The 25,515-nt window shown below is 36.3% G+C and overlaps 1 protein-coding gene across 12 annotated transcripts in view; it reads left to right on the top strand.

Annotated features, from left to right (window-relative positions):
- Pam (peptidylglycine alpha-amidating monooxygenase) overlaps window positions 1-25,515 on the top strand; it is a 307,793-nt gene that overhangs the window by 112,508 nt on the left and 169,770 nt on the right. For all 12 annotated transcript variants that reach the window (XM_070031006.1, XM_070031008.1, XM_070031014.1 and 9 more), the window contains exons 2-3: window positions 19,741-20,265; window positions 21,248-21,368. In XM_070031006.1, the coding sequence (XP_069887107.1) occupies window positions 20,171-20,265; window positions 21,248-21,368 (216 nt within the window). In that variant the 5' untranslated portion in view covers window positions 19,741-20,170. The remainder of the gene's footprint in view (window positions 1-19,740; window positions 20,266-21,247; window positions 21,369-25,515) is intronic.

Raw genomic sequence — 25,515 nt, 5'->3', positions numbered from 1 at the left:
ATGGCTGTTGTGGTACATACCTATAATTCCAGCTACATGCAAAGCAGACATCTGAAGGTCTGAGTTCAAAGCCAGTGTAATTAAACAATTAGCAAGATTTTATTTCATTCTACAGTCTAGGCAGGAGTATATACATCTATATTCCCAGCTACTTGGGAGACTTAGATTCAAGGCCAGACTAAGACAAAGGTATTAGGCCTTATTTGAAATCACCCCACAAACAAAAGAAACAAAAAGACTTGAGGTGGGTGGAGATTGTTCAAGTACATAGAATACTTGTGTAGCAAGCACAAGACATTGATTTCAAGCCTCATACTACACACACATGTATACTCCAAATTAATAAACAGAAAAAATAAACACAAAAACAAGAACAAAAAATAAAACAAGAAATACCTTTCTTATGACTGAAGTAAATACCTTCATTACCCCTCATCCTACCAAGAAATTTATTCTTTGGAGTTATCCTTCCCTTCTACTTTAAAGTTCTCTATTTGTACAAATATGTGGTCAATTCTATATTAGAAAGGTGTTACCTCTCTCTGGGAATTTTTGACATCAGGCTAAGGAAGCAGGCTTTCTTCTGAGCACTGCCATTTACAGGAAGTAAGGGACTGTGGTAAATAACTTAGGAGCATTTGGAGCTTCTGCTTGGACAAAAGTAATCCTATTCCTCTTCATTGACTACAGGAAGTAACATGGCCATTTAGTGACCAATACTAGTGACTTGCTGGGTTTTAACATTAGCTACTCAGCTGAATTTCAAGGTACAGTGGCTGTGGAACACTCAGTTCTGATGTGTTTACAACACCTGTGGTGTGTAGGAGTAAAGTTACTTTTTCCTTTTGTCTTCCAAAAGTTTGCTATAATAAAAAAAACAAAGACAAAATAAGAGAAAAATCCATGTGTGTATATTAATATACAGAAAGTGAGAAGCTCAGCAAGGAGAAAGTTACAATAATGTTATAGCCCATGATACCCAAGACTGGTCAAAAGCACATGGAATTCTTTCCAAATGGTGAGAAGAGGAATGAGGAGTGTCACAGGAAGAGGAAATAGCTTTTTGGGGGTTTGTAGAGTAATAGGCTTAGAGTACATGCAATGACCCAGAAAAATGTCTGCTTGTCCTGTAAAACAGATGATAATTTGTAAATTTTCTCTTTGGAAATAAAATACAGGATATGTGACAAGATTCTGTGCAAGTGTATTGACAAATTTCAGTCTTTCTGTGATATAAGGTTAATGGAAATTTAGGAAGGGACCAGAGTTAATTGTTTTAACTCCTTCAAGTAAGGAGCACCAAGGGAGTACCAAAAGAAAGCCTCTTCCACCATTTGATATTCACTTCCTCTAGTTCAAAATAATCAGCATACAGGAGCACTATATTAAGGGGTGACAGTTTCAGAGTCCTGTTCCCTATAAGCAGAATATTGATATGAAGACCAGATGTTCACTGCCATTGAAATTCATTTAACTGATATTGAAATTCATTTGTGAAATAATGGTGAAGGGCTGGAGCCACCACCACTTGATTAAGCCATTGACTTCAGTCAGTGCTGGGGGGAACAAAGAACTTTAGTTAGTAGCAGCAGGCTAGCAAGAAGAAGATGGAATGCTCTCTCTTGAACCCATTTTTCCTAGCCAGGATTACTAATACAAAAAAATTATTTGGTAAATTCAATTTTAGTCATAGTCAGTTGGGCATCAGGAATAGTCATTCTTTCTTGCAGTCATTGATTCTTTTGACACAGTGTTGATGATCTCCACAGGTACCAATCCATTCCTGTAAACATTAAGAAAGATAACTGACCAGGAGGTCATAAGACTAGTGGTATTTGCTTTTTTCCTAATTCTTTTCAGGCAAGGCTGACCTTATTGGTCAAGCATTTTGGTAGGGAAGAATAGGGAGGTGAGACATAACAAAATCGTTGATAAAATAACTTAATAGTTCTGGGAACAAGTTAACCCATTCATCAACTTCAGAATGAGCAGATTCCATCTTGGAAAGCAAAAACAGAGTAAAGTACTGACTAGATCTGTTGGAGCAGTTGAGAAAAAGTGGGAGAAATTAACACTGACTGTGGGGAATATTGTTCATTTGTCAATGCCCTCTCCAATTAGTTAGAAAATACTTTTTTAGCCAGATGAGATGACCAACTCTGGTTAAAAAAAATTAGCAAGAATCCATTTCAACCAATAAGCTGGACATGGTAGGAAACATGTATGAACCCAGTCACATGGAAGGCCATAGAAAGGAAGGTCACATTTTGAGGCTGGCTCAGGTAAATAAATGTAACTTTACTTGAAAAGTTACTAAATTAAAAAAAATTAAGTGATTGGCTCAAATGGTAGAGCACCTATTTAGTTAACATAAGGTCTTGGATTCAAATAATAATACTACCTAAAAGAAAATAATGAAAGGAAATATTATTTTTATGTATAAAACTGTTTCTTTTTCCCTAATTTTATTAATTTATTGATCTTCACTTTCTTTTTGTGAGAAAAATTCAAAGACAGGTTTCTCCAGCTTATGTGAATGAAACTCTTAGGTTATGTGCATAAGTATTTTGATTATATATTTGATTAGGTTGCATAATCAAGCTTAAATATTTTAATGATAACTCTTTCACTTTGTCCTCAGAGGATAACTGTAGCTCAATAAAGAATTTCTCCTCTAGTGTTTTGTTTTTACATAACAAAGGAAGCTTTAATGAACCTTTATCTCATTAGAATGTCATATCAATAGTGATTTAAATATCAAAATGAAAAGGAAAATAGGTCATAAGTTTCATTCCCTTTTAAGCAAGTAATTAATACAGCTTCATTCATTCATTTTATTTTAAAGTTACAATTAGTGCTAAGAAAATTTATTGACATACGATGTGAACCTCCTTGATAATGACCAACATTTTGATAAAACAAAGTATCAATTTAGAAAATCAGAAAAAAGAAATAAACTAGATCCTCTCAAAATATTGATTTGGCTAAATCAGAATGAAACAATTAGCAGTACTATTATAATATACTAAAAAAACTCTGATTTTTACTTGATTTCAAGTAAAACACTTGATATATAATTATTTTTGGAAGAAGGAATTTCACCATTCTGATTTTTCCATAACCTTCATGTCACTGATAAAAATTTTCAAGTGTGTTTTCCTATGACACTTGAATTAACTTTACTGATATTTAAGGCTATCATTCATCTCTATCATTCAACATGGGTATTTAATTGTAGATGAAAGTAACATAACATAAAATACACAACCAACAGTCACAAAAGAGTAGTAATTAGCAAAGAATATTCATATTTTTCTGGATGTGTACCCAACACAGGTAGGATAAGGTTGCTTTCCCAGTGGGCATCCATCTGTGAGTCACTGATACCACCCTCTTCCCCAGCATTATGACAATGAGATGTCTGACTGCTCAAACATAGGCTATCCATTTTTAGTGTATTTATACAAAGTTTCCTGAAAATTATATTAAAATATAATGTGGTCAGCTTTTATCTGATTAGGGATTATTTGGGAGTAATACTGATTAGTTTATAGTTTTATCAGTGGGATTTTACATTTTAACAATGATATTATTGTGTTTTAAGTCAGAATATAGTTTTTAGTCTGTCATTTCTTAAAATCTTTATGAGTAGTATATTTAAAGTTATTCACTCTTGTTCATGTTTTTTTCTTTTTTTGTTATTGTTGGTTCTGGAACCTAAGCATGGGCTCTGAGCTTTATTTATTCAATACTCACACTTCTACTGCTTGAGCCACAACTCCACATCTGGCTTTTTGCTGGTTAATTGGAGATGAGAGTCTCACAGACTTTCCTGTCTGGAATAGCTTCAAAACATGATCCTCAGATTTCACCCCCCCCTAAGTAGCTAAGATCCTAGAAATCTTGGCGGTTCTACTAAATCTTTAGGAATAGGCCACTTCAAAAAGAAATAATATCCTGTACATGGGGATTACTGGAAATACCTTATTGGCTTTATGGAGTTTTATGAATAATTATGTTGTAATTATTTAATTATAATTGTAAGTAGTATCACAAAACTTTTCTATCTTTATGATTTTGTTACTGAAATAGAAATAACCTTAAATAACAGAAATTCCTATAAATTGTAATGGGAATCATTTAAAAAATAAATTCTAGCATATATACTGACTTTTAGAGTTCCATTGAAAAGGAAATATTATCCAGCAATGAAATTCAAGCAATTGGTCTGCTTAGGAACAAATATCAAACTCAGTGGAATCTAGTAAACACTGATAAACCTGATTACTCATAAATCATTTAGTACTTTTATAACTCTAGTGGTCACATGGTACTTTTCATCTTTTAAGATGCTTTAACAACGAATTAAACTTCTTGTCAGTACTCATCTAAGGAGACTGGCAAATAGTATCTGTTTGTCTCATTTAAATCTCAAAACCAAGTTTAGTCTATCACTTTATGTTTTGTTTGTTCCAGAAATATCTTAGTTTGTTTGGAATAGAAATATATGTAATCTCTCCTGCCAATTTCTTGTGGTAGTTCTGCAATATGTCTCTATATAACTTGTGGTGGCTATGACCAACTTCTAGTACCTGTCAGTTCTGGCACAGAACAAGTGTTTCCTAATCATCTTGTCACAGCTCTGATGATTCTTTTGTGCCATGGTTTCCACCTTAAATGTCTCCCCAAAGCTTAAGTGCTGAAAGCTTGGTGCTGTTGAGAGGTGTTAGAAACTTTTGAAGGTGGCCCTGTGTTGAAGAAAATGAGTCACCTGCCCTTGAAGGGGATTCTGTGACCTTGGTCCCTTCCTTCTGATCTTTGCTCGTGCTGGCTTGAGGTGAGAAATTCTGATCTGCTTTACCCTCCTTCTCATGATATTATGCTGTGAGGCCCAGAATATGGGACCAAGAAACCATGGGCTGAAGCTACAAGCCAGATATCAACCGTTCCTTCTTTTAAGTTGTTTACCTAGGGTATTTTGTCCCAGTGATGGAAAGCTGTCTAACATAGTTTGGAATATAAATCGTTTTATCTATTTAGTGGGACACACTTTGATAAATTTATGTTGAGATAGATTTTGGCTGATAGAGCTAATACATCGGGGGTCATTCTTTGAGTTAGAAGGAATGTTTGAATTGGAAACTCCTAGCCCTGCATTTTCTTGACGTTTCAATAATTACAATAAAAATGTTCTCACATGTGAAATGTTGCTTGAAGATGAGCTATAAGTAGATTCAGAATGAACTGTGCTAAATTAGAAAGATAAAAGAAAGGTTGTATAGTTTATTGATGAAGTGGATCCTAAAACACTAATAACAATTTAAGACCAATTGCTCTGGTGCTTTTTACTCTTCAGAATTCTCTTAGGTGGCTGTTTCTCACAAGACTTTTCACTAGAATACTTCCCAATGCTCCTTATTTAACTTGGACATAGGAATGTATGTTTATGTGTGAAGCAAGTCTCCAAAACAGGTTTCTGACTTGAAGTGTAAGTCTATAGTCTGTTTCATACCAATAGTGTCTTCCTGTTGTATCAGAATTCCCTTCTGAAGAGGCACCAGAGTTATTGGCAGGAAACAAGAAGCACATTTCAATCTTTCTTTCATTTACCTGTGGTTTGGGGCAGGCACAGCATAAAATACAAACTTATTTAAGGTCATTTCTGAATCTATAATCATTAGCTAGCTTTTATGCATTTTTAATCAATTCCAGAAGTCCAGCATCTCTCAACTGTGATGTGATGGTCCGTAGCTCCTGCCTTTGAAGTCAGGCAGACCTTCCATTCAATACCTCTAACACATCCCACAGAATCTCAAGCCCATTCCACCACCTCTGGAACATCCCACAGCATTTTTTAAAATACTTTTTTGTTGTAAAAATACTGTACAGAGGGGTTACAGTTACATGAGCAAGGTCATGAGAACATTTACTATCAAACATTGTTACCTCCTCCTTTGTTTTTCCCCACCCTCCTTCCCCTCCCACCTCCACAACTACACTCCACCTCCCCCTTCTCCTTCCTCCCTGCCTAAATTTAATATTTGTTTTTCAACATAGTGTCTTATATATCTCATTGTTACTAGATAAGTGTATATACAAATGCAGGGCACCAACATCAAATACAGTGAAAACAGGGGTTATACTGTGGGGGAGGAACATACAAAGAAACAAAAAAATCTATACTGTGGAGGAGGAACATACAAAGAAACAAAAAAATCTACATGGTTTATTATAAATATGTTAGGAACAATAGCAAGAAAGACAAAACCACTTGTGTGCCTATTTTGAGGTCCATTTCACTTAACATCATCTTATCTGGTCATATGTACATAGCTTTTGATCTTTTCTGCTTGTCCCAGACATATACTAGTTATTGCAAATAAGGGAAACTATAGGACCTATCAAAGAAAGTCCGATATCACATGGAGGCTGAACAACACACTGTTGAATCACCAGTGGGTCATGGAAGAGATTAGAAAGGAAATTCAAATGTTCATGATATTCAACAAAAATGAACACACAAATTACCAGCTCTTTTGGGACACAGCAAAGGCAATACTCAAAGGCAAGTTCATAGCTCTGAGCTCCTACATCAACAAACTGGAGAGATCTAAAGTCAACAATTTAATGAGACATCTGAACCTCTTTGAAAAAGAGCAGCAAGCGAAAACCCAATCTAGTAGATGGAAACAAATAATTAAAATTAAGTCAGAATTAAATGAATTAAGAGTCCAAAAAAAACCATAGAAAAAAATCATAGAAAGAATCAACAAAACAGAGTTGGTTCTTCGAAAAAATAACAAAATTGACCAACCCTTAGCAAATCTTATCAAAAAAAGAAGAGAACACACCCAAATAAACAAACTCAGAGATGAGAATGGAAACATCACCACAGAAACAACCAAGATTCAGAACATTATAAGAGAATACTTCTCAAACATTTATGCTAATAAGTTTGAGAACTTGGCAGAAATGGACAATTTCCTAGCAAATATGGACATGCTGAAACTAAACCTGTATGAGTTAAAACAGCTTAACAGACCCATATCAAGCATCAAAATAGAAACTGCAATAAGAGATTTCCAATCTAAGAAAAGCCCAGGACCAGATGGATTTACAGTGGAATTCTATAAGGCCTTCAAAGCAGAACTCACACCAATACTCCTTCAACTTTTCAATAAAGTTAAAAGAGAAAGTTCACTAGCGAACTCTTTCCATGAACCCATAGTAACCCTCATCCCAACACCAGGCAGGGACTCATCAAAGAAAGATAACTATAGACCTATTTCTTTGATGAACATCAATGCAAAATGCCTCAACAAAATTTTGGCCAATCGACTTCAACAACTCATCAAAAAAAATCATACAGTATGATCAAACAAGATTCACTTCAGGGATGCAAAGCTGGTTCAATATATGCGAATCAATATGATTCATCACATCAACAAGAATAAGTATAAGAAGCACAGGATTATCTCAATAGACTCAGAAAAAGCATTTGACAAGATCCAACACCCTTTTATGATGAAGGCTCTGGAAAAACTAGGAATCTGTGAAACATTCCTCAATATAATAAAGGCTGTGTATGACAAACTTATAGCATGATACTTAATGGCGAAAAACTAAAGTCATTTCCTCTAAACTCAAGAATGAGACAAGGATGTCCACTCTCTCCACTTCTCTTCAATTTAGTATTAGAATGCCTAGCTACAGCAATAAGACAAGATGCAAACATATAGCGGATCTAAATAGGGAAAGGTGAAATAAAACTTTCCCTCTTTGTATATGACATGATCCTGTATTTAAGGAATCCCACAGATTCCACTCCGAAATTGCTCGAGCTGATTTGAAACTTTGGCACAGTAGCAGGGTATAACAACCCTCAAAAATCAATGGCTTTTCTGTATGCCAACAATGAAAAGACTGTGGCTGAAATCAGGAAAGCAAGTCCCTTTGTAATAGCCCCCCCAAAATAAAATATCTAGGAATTAACTTAATAAAGAAGTGAAGGACCTTTGTGATAAAACTTTAAAAACCTGAAAAAGGAAATCAAAGTAGAATTTAGGAAATGGAAAACGCTCCCATGCTCCTAGATTGGAAGGATCAACATCGTGAAAATGGTAATACTTCCCAAGGTTATCTACAAATTCAATGCGATACCTATGAATATTCCAACCTCATTCTTCAGTGAAATAGAAGAAACAATCCAAAAATTCATATAGAACAATAAAAGACCCCGAATAGCAAAAATTATCCTCAGCAGAAAGAACAGTGCTGGAGGAATATCAATACCAAATTTCAAACTCTACTACAAAGCCATAGTAATCCCACAGCATTTTAAGCAACTTCCATCACCGCCATGGCTATTTGCTTGTTTGTAAAATGGAGATTTTACTAGCACATAGCTCATAGGATCTTGTGAAATATATGTAACAATACATGAAAAGTACTTAAAGTAGTGCCTTGCCTTTAAGGAACACTCAGAAATATCTTTTTTATGATTAATAGTATCATCACCATCATCATCATAACATTATTTTCAAAAGGGATTTTCATGCTTTACTGTTGTAATTCTTTATGTGATACTGGCTGTGGGTCTCATTTTGTTTAAAATTGGCAAATGTGGACGTTTCATACTGTTCTGCAGCGTAAAAACAAAACATTTCATTGTGAAGAAATTCCAGGTTAAGTCATATAATGTCAGCAATAGAAAGCCAAGGCAAGTAAAAACAACTGGGCATGCTCAAGGCTGACTTCTTTGAAAGTTACTGCTGGGACTTCACCCAGTATGTCTGTCAGGCCTAAGGATCATGGACCTCCTCTTTTCTCAGCTTTCACTGAAGTTCCAGGGTGTATTGCACATCTCTATAGGAAACCTTGTAAAGAAGATTAAAAATTGGGAAAAGCCAGGCACTCTGTAAGTACCTTGTTAAAATAAACCACTTCTTCCTAAGCTTACAGCAGCAAGAAACATTTTAATAGCAAGGAAATAAACTCACCACCTGTTAGGACAGCAGCCACAAAGATCTCACAAATATCAGAATGCTTTGATCATTTTCATCCAGAGGAAAATTATGAAGCTCTTTCTTGATAATTCATGGGGAGTTTGGGAGCACTATCAAGAAAAACTATTATTATAGAGTTGAAATGAAAATATCTTTATATAAGCTGCTTGATTTCTTTGTCTTTTAATGGTAAATTGCATATTTAAAAATTCAAACGGTCATCTTAGGAATCAGTGAAATCTTATTGTAGCTTCTTTGCTCTAAAATAAAAGACATTAAAATGTTTTTTAAAGCAATTGTGTTCAAACCAGTTCTTTTGTTAATGATTTTGAAATTACATAGTTGAGCTGAATTGAGGGGGCAGTGTGTACTAAATCTTTTGCAAAATCCCTCTAGGTTTCTGTAAACCCAATTGAGCAGAATTATATAAGTGAGAATGTTTTGACATTCTTTCATGATCTTTAAGAAAAATTCCCATATGTTTTTCAATTATATAATAGCATCCTATGATTATAGATTTCACTTTAAGTACTGTAATTATACAGCTGAGAGGTCTAAAGAAAAGGATAGGAAAACTTTTATAATAGGAAGGGGCGTGTTTATGAACATTTTATTGTAAGGGATTTGAACATTGGAAATGGAAAGCTAAAAAATCATTTGTATATGATTTTTTTGGCTTCAGGAAAAAATATTTCTCTGAGTAATACGAGAAGCAAAAGTGAAAGCTTAATGTTTTCTTTGGGTAAAAATCTGGACATTTCCTGTAGATTTTCTTTTCATTAAAAGCATATTTATTTTGTAACTCTATAACTAGGTCTGAGCCAATTTTCATACAGAGTTAACTCCTGTCTCTGAAATTATTAGAAGAGTTTAAGAGTAACTGTACCTATGAATGTAGAATCACGAATGCAAAAAATGTCACATACTATCTCATTAAAAAACAACAAAAAAACCAGAAGGAGCTGTAGGTGCCTATCTTCAGACCACATCTATGGGAGCCCCTAAGATAGTATATCCTTTCACTTTCCATTCTATACTTTCTTTAAAAAAAATACAAGAAAGTATTAATGCAAAAAACTGCAAAGGGACGCTTGAAAAAAGCTAATGAAGAATCTTAAAATCTTTTAAGAATAATTTATAATCTTTTATAATAATTTATAATAATCTTTTATAATCTTTATAATAAATTATAATCTTTTAATATCCAACTCAGTGGGCCATTCAGTCATTCATAATTGTTTGGTAAAGACAAATTTCACATCTGAATTTACAAATATATTATTAAGTAGTTGTACAAAGAAGAGGATACCATTCCTTAAGTCAGGTTATACGTACAATGCATTTTGATCAGTTTTACCCCTTCCAATCTTCTCTCTCATTTCTACCCCCACCCTGCCACATTCCATGTGAAATTTTTGCATGTTTTTCACATGAGTTTTAAACTGGTTCCACCAAAGCTTCACTGAAGAGGAAGAAGCAAGAGTGTTAAATTCTGCAGTGGTATGTTATAGAGATAACCTGTAAGTCCAGGTTTTCATTCTTTACCATGAAGATAACTTCTAAGTCCAGGTGGTCATTCCTTGCCTGCTCCATGAGTTAGGGCAGAATCACTGCTCTCCACTGAAATAGCTAAATAGCCCTTCAAAAGTAGGCTCAAGGCCTGTACCCCAGATTCAGCAAGAATATTTGAAGAAGAAGCAAGATGACAGCTTCAGAAGTATTTTGTCTTTTTCTGAAACTGAATTCTATATGATGATCTTAACTTATAAATAAATAAAATACCTAATGGGCAAATAGGTAGGATTCAAAGGATCTGTTCTAGCTCTGTGACATCATCAGAAACAGTGAATGCTTTTCTCTGCAGTTCTGTAGTCCCTGGAGAACTCCCCCTTGAAGTTTTTAGAGCTAAAAGACAGTGCTGTTTGGAACACTAGGATCTGTTCTGTTTTTACAGAAAATAATGCTAGCACTGAATTTAGATACATGTGTTAGGAAGTAACATTTGTATTAGTCAAAGCCAAGAAATTTAATTAAGAATTATGTCTCTTGTTATTTTCCCCATGGAAGTATTTACCAGACCTACTGATTTGATGACTAATGGACATATTAAATGTGCTTCTGGTATTGAGCATGGAGAGCAAAAATAACTACATAAAATATGATACTGTTGGCAAGTTCTTCTTACATTAGTATCATATGATGAATAATGCCCATGAAATTTTTAAATAAATAAACAAACATGTATATATACATATATATACATATATGTATGTATTCATATATATTTCTATCAGGACCTCAACCAGTTGTGCCTTGCAACGAAATCATTGCCTACATGTTGTAAGAGATAAGTCTTAAGACCATGGGCAGAAAATGTTAAAGAATTTGGTACTAATGAAGAGAACCTTAAAAATTCAAAAAAATACAAAGAACAAGCGTGCTTATCTCAGTGATATACATACAGTGAAGTTTACCTCCCTACATAGTAAAGAACTCTGCACTTTAGTGATTACAACACAATGTGTTTTAATGTATCAGCTTGCAGTGTTCAGGAGAAAACATTAAATATACTGTTGAACAACAAAACTTAAGATGAAATATATTTATCTTAATGCTCACTTGCAGTTACCACTTTTGATCTCAGGGTCTGAGAGCATGTGGGGAACTGTAGAGACTGTGCAAGCTGCAGACTCTGGCACTGTTGAGATAGGGAGAAACTAATTGACAAAACTGACTTCTTGCCGTGCTATGTGGAAACATGTGCCAAGTGATACTAGACTTTATAGCCCTTTAGGAGACATTGGAAACCTGGGTTTGGTGTGAAATCTTTCATTTTGAAATGTTTATTCAGATCTCAGTTTTAAGGGAGGAGTTAAGAAGACCTTTGTAAGCCACACAAAACCAACTTTGGAACCAAATTTCAACCATCATCATGGTGTTAGCTAAATGGGTAATGTATGTAAGGTTATGGAGCAAATATTAAATGGTTCCTATTGTATGAGTAAAAAATACACTGAGTTCCACTGTGTTGTTGAGTAGTTAATGGCTTGAACTGTGGCCTCAGAATGCCTGTATTTATGCCCTCACTGAACAAGGTTGTTAATTACATCTGAATTCTCATTTCCATTTCGGTAAATGATAACACAAGTTCATAAAGTTGTTGTAAATATTCCAATGAACTAAACTATATAAAGTATTTAAATTTCTCAATAAACACTGGCTGTTATTGTTTTATAATAAAACAATGTTCAGAGGATTTACATTCCAAAGAAATACATTTGTTTGTATTCCAAGAAATATCCCTGTAATGGTGAGGACCTGATTCATTTTGAGAGGTTTGGGTTAAGAACCATAGATTCTTTAGTGAGAAAGTCAGGATTTGAGTCTTCCCTGACTCTGCAACTGGAACAAGTACATAGATTTTCCTAAGCCTTGAAATCCTCATCTGTGAAAGCAGAATGTAACCTGTATTTCAAAGTTTTTAGAACTCAGTAATATATATATATATTATATATATAATATATATATATGTGTATATATATATACACACACATATACATATATATGTATATGTATATATAAACTAAGTGACTGGCATACAAGTGCATAAACATTAATTGCTGTTATAATTCTTTTTTTTTTTTTTTTGGTCAGTCGTGGGGCTTGAACTCTGGGGCTTGGGGGTTGTCCCTGCACTCTTCAGTTCAAGGGGAGCACTCTACCATTTGAGCCACAGTGCCACTTCCAGTTTTCTAGTGGTTTATTGGAGATAAGAATCTCACAGACTTTCCTGCTCTGGCTGGCTTTGAACTGAGATCCTCAGATCTCAGCCTTCTGAGTAGCTAGGATTATAGGCGTGAGCCACCAGCTCCTGGCTGCTCTTATAATTTATATTTCCAACATTTTTTTAGATATTATGTATTTGCAAACACATTTTAGGCATGTATATCTTATTGTTTGTATGTAGAGGAAATGACATTGCGTTTGATTCACAAATCAGGCTTCATCTTTGTGAACTACAAAAATGGCTCTCAGTCAGAGTCAGTTTACCCTTCAAATGACATTTGGCTGTTTCTGATAACACTTCAGATTGCCACAGTTGAGGGGAGTGAAACTGGCATCTAGTGGATAGAGGCCAAGGATGTTGCTAAACACCATGTGATACCCACAGTAGCCCCACAAAAGCAGCAATTATTCACCTGAAATATTGATAGTGCTGAACTTGAGGACCCTCGAGTTAAAGCTTTCTCGCCACTATCATAGTTAGCATGTGATACTTTTGATAAGCAAAGTAAAGGATTTTTTTTCTGTTTTATAAAACATTACCTGTCTTTCAAATAAAAGCTTGCACATTAATTGAAATCAGTGAGCTACTACTTTAAAAACCCTCATTTATAATACAAGCTGTTAAAAATTAAAATCTTAAAATATGAATAGAAAGTAAATATGTCTTCCCCTCATAGAAAACCACTGGGAATGCAAAAGTTTGAGGGTACTAACCAGATTTTTAAATGCATTGTTTTGGTTTTAAACAGGTACCCTTCTTTTCCTTTTTGAATAATGCAATACTAAACTCATGATGTGGAGCAGAGCAAGGCAGACTCTAGAAAGGAGGCTAGGCCTAGTGTAGTAGAATCCAGAATAAAAGAAGGCATGATTGTTATTCTAGCACATACTTGTGATTTTTCTCTTATAGAGAGAAAAGAATTGTTTTGGTTCACGATTTTGAGGTTTCAGTCCATGGTTGTTTTGCCTTGATACGTTTGGGCCAATGTCAAATCATAAAAGAGTGCCTCGGAGAGCAAAGCCATTGATTTGCTGCTGGGAATGAATGAGAAAATGAGGAAGGGATTGGAGGTTTATTATCTCTTCCTCAGGGCCCTCAGGTCTCCTACTGAGCATTGCTTCATAAAATGTCAACTACTTCCCAACATCTCTGAGCTGGGAATGAAGCTTTCACTATGTTGGAAAATATCCCTGATCCAATCTAAAGCACCTGACCCTGAGTAGGAACAAAGAGCATCCATCTGTGGGCAGTCAGAATAAGAGAGATGAAGAGCACAATAGCAAATATCTGGTGCAAGACTTTGATCTCAGTTGGGAGACACAAAAAAGCAAAGTTGTATTCCCAAGGTATAGGGCACATATCAAAAGGGCACAAATAGTAGTTTTAAGGGACCATGAAGGAGATAGTTTGAACATCAAGATAAGTAATATAAATAACTAATCAATGAAGTTCTAACAGATTAAAATCCATTGAACCAAATAGACAATCTTAAGGCTGTTGTGACATAAGAAATTATGAAATTGATAGTTTAATGAGGAATGGAACATTTATAATGCCAAAAAATAAACTTTCAATAAAAAAAGTACTTGTTACAAAGGAGAGCATTGTAACTCTACAATGAAAAAACCTTGTAGAGACCAACTACTGGAATCAAATGGCCAAAGTGAACCACATCAGTAATGAATCAAGTCAAGTTCATGTTGGCATAGAACAAAATGCTGTGAGAGCCAGGCTTCAATGATGATGCTAGTCTCCTAGCATTTATGTACTTGGGTAGTCTTCTTCTGTACTAAGTGAGACTCATGTGTGTGGACAATGAGAAGTTCCAGTAAGTTCTGACACTACCACATGAAAAGTGACAATCTGAGGGCAGCCAGCTGCCACTTTGTGGAGATACTCAATCAGTCATAGAAAGAGGGCAGGATAGTGAGGTCATGTTTCTTCCAGCATTCAGCACTAATTGCTGGCCGTGTAGATGTACTTTCATTTTAGAGAAATCACACTAGCATATTCAAAACTGTTGAAGCATCCCGTCAATAACCACCTCTTAAATGGTGATAGGAAAAGTTGTTATTCTTACTGGGCTTGTGATATTGGTATGAATTTGAGATTGTCTTTTAATTAGCCAAGAAGAAATAATATACTATTCTCTATAAAAACAAATTCCTATGGTCTTTTTTTTGAAGAAGTGGATGCATAGTATTCTGGATTTTGTTATCCATTTCCTATAAACTATTTCAAATTCTTTACTGTAATAAGCATCTAGTTCTTTATTATTTTAAACAGCGCTACTAAGTATCTGCAGAAATTTTTGTGGACTTATTCAGTTTTTGCTTAAGAATAACTCTCTAGAAGTCAAATGGTTCTGTGAATGATCTATTTCCTTTCATTGGTTGAATCATAAGTCACGGTAGGAAAATACATAAAATCTTCTTAAAAGAAAATGAAGTTTATAAATTGTAATTATTTGTATTTGTTTTTCCCCATTAGGAAGTAATTTCTATAAGAATGGGAGCTTTGTCTGTCTTGATTATCACCCTCCCCAATATTAAGGCACTTAATATGTATTTATTGCTACAACAATAATAGCAAGCATTTATTATGTGCTTGGCACTGTCCTACGGACATTAATCCAGTTATTCCTGGCAGCAGCCTTCATGATGCAAGAGATATGATTATTGCTGTTTCACAGTTTAAGAAATGAAGGCACAGACAAGCTAGGTACCTGTTCTGTTTGACAAAGCTGGTAAATTGTAGAGCAAGGAATCAGGCAGGTTCCTTTAGTTTTCAAGCAGCCACCATATTCTACTGGTTCTCTCTTGAGTGAACAGCCAGTACATTTTCAGCTAGTTTTTTTGTTTCTTTTTAGCTGAAAATTAGAGGAAATGGACTGCCTGTTTTCTAAGAGTCAAGTTGGTTTCATGGTCCTCTGACCTAGCCTTGTACTTCATTACCTAATGATTCTGCTCCTAAAATTAATATCTATCTAGATACAAACTATAAATCATTTTACCTGAAGAATTTATGGAGATATAAACACAGTTTGTTTTCTATTATCAATAAAATAGTAAATCTGGGCCTGCAGCTAGAACCTGGAGGCAAAACTTTTATTCTTTTTCGGGCATGTTCTCTGCTTGCTTGCTCACCCAGCCCAATATGGGCTCTTTGAACCCTGCTGTTCTCTTTACCTGGCAGGTTCATTGTCCACCTCATCTAGTGGGGACTATAAATGTCCCTTTAAGATCCTGTTCAAATAGCCACTGCTTCTATTCCTTATTCTGCTCTTAAAGTTTCCTTAGTATCTTAGATACTCCCATTCCTTTTTTGTCATGATCTTATATGGATACTTCTTTCTAAACATACCTCATTATTACTATTAATTTTTGGTGTTTCTAGGATTGGAAATCAGGGCCTATGATTGCTAAGAATGCACTCTACCACTAAAACCATACTCTAGTCTTTTTCTCTTTTTGTTATATTTGAATAGGATCTTGTGTTTTGCTAAGGCCAGCCTGAACTGAAATCCTCTTGCTTTCTGCTTAGCTGAGATGAAAAGCACATGCTACCATACCATACCTAGCTTTTTGGGTATGTGTATGTGACAGCCCTGGGGCTTGAACTCAGGGCCTACGTACTATCCATGAGCCTTTTTGCTCAAGGTTAGCACTCTACTGCTTGAGCCACAGTTGCATTTTCAGCTGTTTGGTTGTTAATTGGAGATAAGGTCTCCTTGACTTTTCTGCACCATCTGGCTTCAAACAGTGATCCTCAGATCTCAGCCTTCTAAGTATTAGGATTACATATGTTAGCTACAGGTGCTTGTCAGTCTAGCATTTCTCATTGGTTGAGAAGGCTCTCATGAATATTTTGCCCAGGCTGGCTGGATCTGATCTCTACCTCCCAAGTATCTAGGATTATAGGTTTGACCTACCAATGTCTGGTTCATTATGCCGTGTATTAAAGTTGCAACATTCTCATCTTTAATAAACAATGTTCTCTTTTATTCATTTTAAACAAGCCTAGTATGTCTCATGATCTTTTCTATACAACATGAAATTAAGTGCTTTTAATTATCTCAGTAGTTTCAATATTTTAAAGTCTAAAAGTTGAAATATATATATATATGTATATTTGTACCACATTTTCAGGAATTACAAAGTAACAAATGAGATGGTGGTGTTACACATTATTTTTTTTCATATTACCATTTGCATTCTGGCTTTTCTAGGCTTCAAGACATAAGAATCATAATTAGTTTTTATTTCTACAATGAAAAGGTGTTCTTTTCATGGATACAATTATCAACCTTGCTTTTACTCACACAGAACTTTAGTTCTCTTTTCTTTACGTGAGTGGTTTACAAATATCAAAGGTAATAAAATTAATCAGATAAGTGGATTTTTTTCTCAAAGACTAGTTCTTAAGGGTATGTTCATGTCAGAGAATTTTGATATTAAACTTGCTTTCAAGTGTTTGTATAATTCAAATCTCCTTGTCTACTGGAATAGAGACTGTCCTTGACTCTCATTCTGAAGAAATAATAAAATAGAATCTTTTCTTCCTATGTATATTTTGAGAAAGGAACTTCAAGGAATTTTAAGTACTGTTATTTGATAGGATTATATTTAGTTTTATGAAGTGAATCTTCAGGTCCTTTGTTTCTCTTCACCTTAAAGGAACCTTTTCCTTTCCCCATGCAATAAGGACAAAGTAGGCTTGATGCTGAAAGTGCTAACAACAAGCCAAAGAGAAAGTTCAAACAAATACTAGTCTTCAAAACTGTCATTACTTATGCAAATGATCGGTGGTCCTTGGGTGCTGGTGGGCCTGAAGCATCTCCAAATTGACTGAGTATTAAATGATGTTTTATTTGTATTGGGGGTATGGCATGGTTCTTTTCTTCTGGACAGTGCTGGCCATGAAGACTAGTGGCCATGAAGGTTAGTTTGGATCTTTTTGCTTGTTCAGGTTCTTGGCATTTTGCTTACTTTATTCATTTTCCTCTTTCTTTCTTTCTTTCTTTCTTTCTTTCTTTCTTTCTTTCTTTCTTTCTTTCTTTCTTTCTTTCTTTCTTTCTTTCTTCTCCTTCCTTTCTTTGCCTCCTTCCTCCCTTGCTTCCTTGCTTCCTCCTTTTTCCTTCAACTGTATTTCCTTTCTTCCTTCCTTCCTTCCTTCCTTCCTTCCTTCCTTCCTTCCTTCCTTCCTTCCTTCCACCCTCCCTCCCTCCCTTCCCTTCCCTCACCTCTCTCCCTCTCCATCTCCCTCTCCCTCTCCCTCTCTCTGGCAAACTGATGTGACATTCTTTGAGCTGTATTTATAATTATTAATTGAACTAAAACTTTAAGAAATCCATTTCTTTGGGAAGTATATCCTTGTGAGTGAGGTACTGTAAATGCCTTCTTATTACAATATGCAGACTTGGGACACAATCTGAAATGTGTTCCCAATGGTAAAGTCAGAGTATGTTACAATTTTAGTCCTGTTGAGTCCTCTTTCCTAAAAATGCTCTGGTGTCAATGCTAGCTCTCTATGAGGCAAAGGGAAATTCTCCTTAGGATCAACTGATGAGGAGCAAACAGGAGAAAAGGAGAAAAGGCATACTAACATATTAGCTTGCTAATTGCTGGGGGGGGGGGGGAACACCACGGGGAACACCACAAGCCCAGAAATGTTGAGAAGCTTACATGCCCTTTTTTTTTCTGGAGGTGGGGTGCAGTGGAGAATGTACATTGTAAATGATTATTAGAGGAACAGAGAGTCCCGGAAGCAGTCTGGTATTCTGTTGAGCTCCAGGAAACAGACCTTATCTTGTCCCCAGGTTCATTGCAGTGTGGCTGCATTCCTCAGTCTTGGCTGAGATAGAGAGAGTAGAGTTGCAGTGGGTGCAAAGGCACTGGTGTTTCCTTTGGCAGTCTGGTATTTATGGAAGAAAGAGGATTCCTAAAGGGCCTTCCATATGCTGGTGAGGAAAGGAGTAAGAAAACCTAAGAGGACCTTGATTCTAATCCTGCTGTTAAGACTTTTAAATTTTCTTTAGATGGAACTACTCATGTAAAACCCTGCCACATTTGGAGGACTACATTAGATATTTAAATAGAGGTTTGCTTCTCATAGATCATGTTAGCTGTGGAGGTTTGGCTCCTTTTAAAATAATTCCGAGAACTTGGGCAATGACTTCTGTGCCAATGTCTTCCACTCCTGGCCAGGGCTATGTTTCTCTGCTGATCTGTAGCTCTGTGCTGCATATATATATATATATATATATATATATATATATATATATATATATATATATATATATATATATATATATATATACACACACACACACACACACACACACACACATATGTGAACAATCCTTTGTGGTTCTGTTTTTTCTCATTATTGGTGCATCCAAGTGCTTTGGCTTTGTCTGCCTCTCTCTCTTTTTTTCTCTTCTTAATCCTTTGTGCTTTTAACACTGTCATTTGTGGGGATAACTTTATTTACATCGAACAGCTGCGTTAAGCACATTTTTGGTGAGAGGAGAGAGTAATAGAGAAAGTAAGAATAAATCCGGGCCAGTGGGGTGGAGGTGAAGGGAAAACAGAAGAAATAGGGGGTGGGGGGGGAGAGAAAAAAAAAAGCAAAACAAAAAAATAAAGAAGTAATAGCAACAAACCCAGGACTTGGGTGCTAGGGAAGAAGAGCAAGCAAAGGCAGAAGAGGAGCTCTGCTTTGGGAGGGGGGTGAGGTGGTGAAATTTGGTGGTGAGGTGAGGGTCGGGGGGAGGGGGGGCGGGGGTTGGGGGGAGTGGGGAGAGGGGAGATCTACAGACCAGCATTTTCCCCAGGCTTGGGCGCAAGCTTGTGAAACTACTAAGGTATTACCGAACCTCAGCGGGGATTTGCTGAGGACAAATGCTGTAATGTGTTAGTCATCCATTATCTGCTTCTATTTTTGCAGGTTCTGATGATGACTGACGCGGGTTTGGGTGATAGCCCTCGCAGTCCCTGTCACTGGGGACTGATAAACAACCCGCACGCCTAGCCCAGCGCCCCTCCACCCACACCCCACACCGGGCATCGAAGCCGCTCCACGGGGCAGAAAGCTCTCCGGGACCCAGGACGAAAGTGCTGCCCTCCTCTCCCCATACCGGGGTCTCCGGGGCGTGCAGATCTCGACCCCCTGACGCCTCGCCTGCCCGGTGGGTGCAGCCGTCCGTGCTGTATGTAGTAGCCGCCGGAGGTGACCACCACCAGGACCCACCAAGTCCCCAGGGCCATGAAGTAGCCGCTGCTTCGCCGCGCCGCTGCCCCACCGCCCCTGCCCCGCCGCTCTGCTGCCCGCTGCAATCCCCGCGGGGCCCGAGGCAGGCGCGGACAGGGACCTGGACATGGCTGGCCGCGCGCGCAGCCTGCTGCTGGCGCTCCTCCTGGCCCTGCAGAGCAGCTGTTCGGGATTCAGAAGCCCACTTTCTGTCTTCAAGAGGTGGGTGTTGCTTTGTTTTTGTTTTTTGTTTGGCTTGAAAGCAGCAACATAGGGTCTCCCCCGCGCGTGCTGTTGAGCAAGGCGATCACTTGGAGCAACCAGGGGTGTTGTGGACAGAGGCACAGGCTTGCTTTTCCTCTACGTGAAACGACTTGGGACTTGAATACTGTAACTTCGTGGAATAGTCCCCTCCTCCAGAACAAGCCGAGCTGCTATCCTGGCTTTCAAAACTCCAATTAGAAGTTGTGATTTCCAATACTAATCACTTCCTCTTGGGGAGAGGTTTCAGAAACTACAGTATCTTCCTGTAGACTTGAATGCCTTCCTGTTTATAACAGCTGGGAAAGAAAGTATCCAGGCAGATTTGTGGAGAGGAGAAGCAGATCACAGACTGTAATAGCTCACTAGGGAAGAGTGAGTCGTACACACCCGCCTCATCATTACAAATATTAAATATTTATGCCCTTGTACATTGGTAATTCACATGGCAGTCTTTTATTTCCTTCGCACAGAACGTTGCCTCCTAGCAAGACGATGGTTAATTTCGCGTTTCTGGCTAGGAATGTTGGACACTTGAAATAGTTACCAAAATTTTACTGCGTTTTGGTTAGTATTTCTGCTATTTAGAAAAATTGCATGCACGTGATACTGATCTCTACTGTTACTACTGTGTTTTATTAACTAGAAAAGCAGATAAGAGCTAAGCTACAGACAGAGACACACAGAGATTTTTTTTTATTGAATAGAGTCCAAAATGTAGCCTATTTGCTTGCTTTGTTTTTTATTTATAAATGACTACAGTTCATGGACTAAAAAAGAAATTCGGAGTTTGTTTTTTTTAATCACTATAATCAGAAATATATAGCCATGACATCTTTAGAGTTTTCATTGGTTCTCCATTTATTGTCATTAACTTTAAGATCGTACATATGTTTTTCCTCTTACCATTATGTTTAAGAAAGTTGAAATTTTCTTCTTTAAGGTTTAAAGAAAACACCAGATCATTTTCCAATGAATGTGTTAGCACCACTAGACCAGTGATTCCTATTGACGCATCAGATTTTGCATTGGATATTCAAATGCCCGGAGTTACACCTAAACAGGTGAGAGGAATTATATATTTCCTTGTTCACTTATTCTGCACACAATCTATAATTAAATCAGGAAATGACATTGACAACAGGAGCAACTTCCTTAAAGTAGCCATTTGCTTCCAAATTCCTCAGATAGAGCTAGCAAAATTTGACTAGCAGAAAAGAAAAATAAGTGTTTCAAGCCAAAACTTCCAAATACATTTTGTTTCCAAAATTTTACTCATGTTATTAGTTGTGGTTTGAAATGGAACCTTGGTAATGTACATTTTAAAATTGACTTGGGAGGAATAGGCACAGCATCCAACATGGGAACATGTATTCCAATATGAACAATTAGTCTAATAAGGAGAAATGACATAGAGTAGCCACAATAATCTAAGAGATTATTGTGCTTTAATTCCTTTCTACAAGTGAAGAAATAAAATGTTTTCTGCAAAGAATTTGAAAGACAAAACACTCCACATTTAAAAGTTAGGAAAACTGTTCGTACAGGTGGCTGATGATGAATATATATTTTTTTAGTTCAACTTGCTTGGTAGAGGTGTTTTTTTGAAGAAATAATAAGAGCTCATATGAATGTATCCTCCAGAGTAGAACTGGGTTGTGAAGACCTTCTCTATTTTAGGTATACACATGGAGCTCAGACCCTCTACTGTCATGTGTGCATTATGTTTCATTAAGCATAAAAAGACCAGAATTAATAATGCTTTGCAGCCAGGCATTGCAAGGTTTTGTGTATGTCATTAAAAGATAGCCCTTGTCTTTTGAAAGGCTGCAGAGACAGGGAAGGACCTGGGTGTTGTACAGCTGCAGTGGCTAGTGACTCATTGTTGCAGATAACATTCTATTTTTCTTTTAGCCCTGGGAAAATAAAAGTATTCTACTTACTGGGAATTTTTATTTTTCAAAACTGGCATGCAGAAGATCTAGAAAACGCACATGGGTCTTTTCCCTTGGGGGTAAGAACTGACATTTATTCGAAGACTAGTGTATTATTTAATTTTCTATAACTACTTTATCACTGTAGGAATGACCCTTGCACTCCCTCTCACTCAATAACCATGCATATGATTTTCTGTGTGTCCAAATGTTACTGTCCCAGTCTTATTTCTGTAACTCCAGATATAGTATTTAGCCAAAAGGAAGGCAATGAGATTCAGATAAGTAGAGGAGTGACTGCTCTTCAGTTGTACCACCCCTTGTTTCATTTCATTATTAAAGTTAATTTTTCTCCTGTTTTTGCTTAATCATAGTTTAGATAACTTCTTTAAAAATATTCACTAATTCTTTTGTTTTGCATACCTTTTCCCACAAAAATATCCTTGCTTTAATTAAATTGTCATTTATTGTTGTTCGCTATTATTTTTCTACTTTTTCTTCATATTGTTAAAGAGTAATGCCATTTCCTTTATTTAATAATAATAACAAAAGAAAAGTTATTAGAAAATGTGATTTAAGAAAGCTCTTTTTAATAAAGTAGTTATTTTTTAAAAATCTTACATTTTTTATAACTGTATAGTATAAAATTATCTTTAGAAATGTAGTTTTGACAGCTCTTATAGTCAGATCATAGGTACAATACATCCTGGGAGCTAAAAGGAATCAGGATGCTAAAATATAATATAGCATAAATATAAATATAATATGATAATTTCACTTTATACTTTGACACTTCAAGTTTTATCATTTGTATAGCTAATTTGTTTGATTTTCACATAAATTAAGAAGACTTCTTTATGCCAGAAAAAAAATCTTATAATTATCCAAATTACATGAAAAAGGGCATATATTATTTTAAATATTTCCTTTTGTTTTTCACTTTCTTTATTCAACTTTGCTTTTTGCAATGGACATTTGCTGAATGTCATTTCAGAGAATAAGGTAATGTCCTCTTTGCTCCTTCCATGAATGCATGTGGTTCCTAGGAGCTGTCTACCCAGGACCTAAAGGTATTAAATGTGTAAGATTTAGCAAACAATTGGGTCTTCTTTCCCTTTCCACAATGGTTGGATTCAGAAGTTGTGTGACCTACACCAATCGGATCAAATTTTAGGATTTCTGCTTGGAATATGTTTTTCTATTACAAGTGAATGATGAGCTTGTAGTCCCAGTATCTGCAGAGTTCATGAAATAGCCATGCTTAGAATAATACTAGTACCAAGAAGATGATACAGAGACAGAAAGAATATAAGTTCTTGGTGACATCAAGTCAGACTCGTAATTCAAGGAAGTTGTGTTGGGTTTTTGTCTTGCTTGCAATTAAGACTGACTAACTGAGCAAGTTAGTGGTTTAGTTGTTTAGAACTTATGGTTGAATATTTATTCCACATTCTCTCAACACTTTTGATTGACCATGTGTTATGAGCACTTGGTTTGATCTGACTGACCCACTAATCATAGTCCTTGAAAACTTTCATGTCAAATGGTAGGTAGACTCCTTGTTGTATATGTACAGAAAAGATGAACACAGAATTCCTAGGGCTTCTTTTCTCCTGTACTTAGTGTTCCTAGTGGGTGGAGCAAGAGTTGTGGTATTATGAGTACTTTTACTAAAAAAAAAAAATAGTCTTTTTCTAAATTGTAGATAAAGCTTGTACTATTCCAAGTATCAAGTACTCAAAGGGAAAGTGGATAAAAAGGCAAGAAAGAATAAATATTTTCAAAGTTTTAGAGGAAAGAAACTAAAGGTTAAAGAAAAAAAGAGCTGACCAAGTCCAAGAAAATACAGTGACCAAAGCCAGAAATAACAAGACCATATGCTATTTCTATTTATAACTTTTATTTTTTGGGGGAGGGGGTCCGATCGTGGGGCCTGAACTCTGGGCTTGGGCGCTGTCTCTCAGCTCTTCAGCTCAAGGCTAGCTCTCTACCACTTGAGCCACAGCACCACTTCTGGCTTTTTTTTTTCTGCTTATGTGGTGCTGAGGAATCGAACCCAGGGCCTCATGCATGCAAGGCAACCGTTCTACCACTGAGCCACCTTCCCAGCCCTCTATTTATAACTTTTTGAGTAACCTCCATACTGATTTTGATACTGACAACACCAATGTACATTTTTACTCACAGTGTGTGAGGGTTCATCTCCCTTATTCTAGCTAGTGTTTGTTGTTGTTTTATGGTAGCCATTTTGGCTTGAGTGAAATGGAATCATGGCAGGATATTGATTTGCATTTTGCTAAGAATGTTGAATACTCTTTTATGTGATTTTTGATCATTTGTATATCTTCTTTTTAAAAACTACTTATTTGACCATTTATTAATTGGATTTTTGCTCCTTTTGTCCTTAATTGTTCGAGCTCTTTAGATATGCTAAGTATTAATCCCTTGTCAGATCAATAGCTGGCAAAGATTTCCTTCTACTCTGTAGGCGTTCTCTTTAACTCTGATAAATGTCTCCTATGTAAAGAATCTTGTTTGTTTGTCAATCTTGCTAGTCAATTCTTCCTCTTATTTTCCAAGCCACTGAAATCCTACTCAGAAAAACAGAAATACTGCATGATCCTGCTATGCTATAATATTCTTGGAGGATTGTAAAGTCAGTATACAACATACTTGTGCATCCATTTTTATAGAGGCTCCATTCAAAATAGCCAAGTTATGGAATGAATCCACAAGCCCATCAACAGATGAGTAGATAAAAAAAAGTGGAATATATGCACTGTGGAGTACTATTCAGTCACAAAAATAAGTATGTATGTCATTTTAGGAAGATAGAACTAGAGATCAGCATGCCAAGTGAAATCAGCTAAACTCAGAAAGACAAATGTTTCATTTTCTGTCATGGGTGGAGTTTAGTTGTAGTAAAATAAGAACACATGAATGCAACAGGGAAACTGTTTGTCAGGGGCATCAGTGACAGAGGAGGGTGATACGATTTCCTGGAGGATGGATGCGATGGAATTACTCTGTGTGTGTGTGTGTGTGTGTGTGTGTGTGTGTGTGTGTGTGTGTGTGTGTGTGTGTGTTTGTGTGTGTGTGTGTGTTGTGGGTGTGAAAATGTACTAATGTGGCTGGGTATTGTGGCTCATGCCAATAATCTCAACCTCACAGGAGGCAGCGATAAAGAGGTTGATGATTCAAGGCCATCCTTAGCAACAAATTAGCAACCCTGATATCAACCAAAATTTTTCATGTGGTGGTGAACATCCTAATCTCA

Source organism: Dipodomys merriami, unplaced genomic scaffold (assembly GCF_024711535.1).
Source record: "Dipodomys merriami isolate MVZ:Mamm:240054 unplaced genomic scaffold, mDipMer1.0.p SCAF_20, whole genome shotgun sequence".
Lineage (NCBI taxonomy): Eukaryota > Metazoa > Chordata > Mammalia > Rodentia > Heteromyidae > Dipodomys > Dipodomys merriami.
Note: the sequence above shows the minus strand (reverse complement) of the source record. Positions and strands in the feature narration are given on the sequence as shown.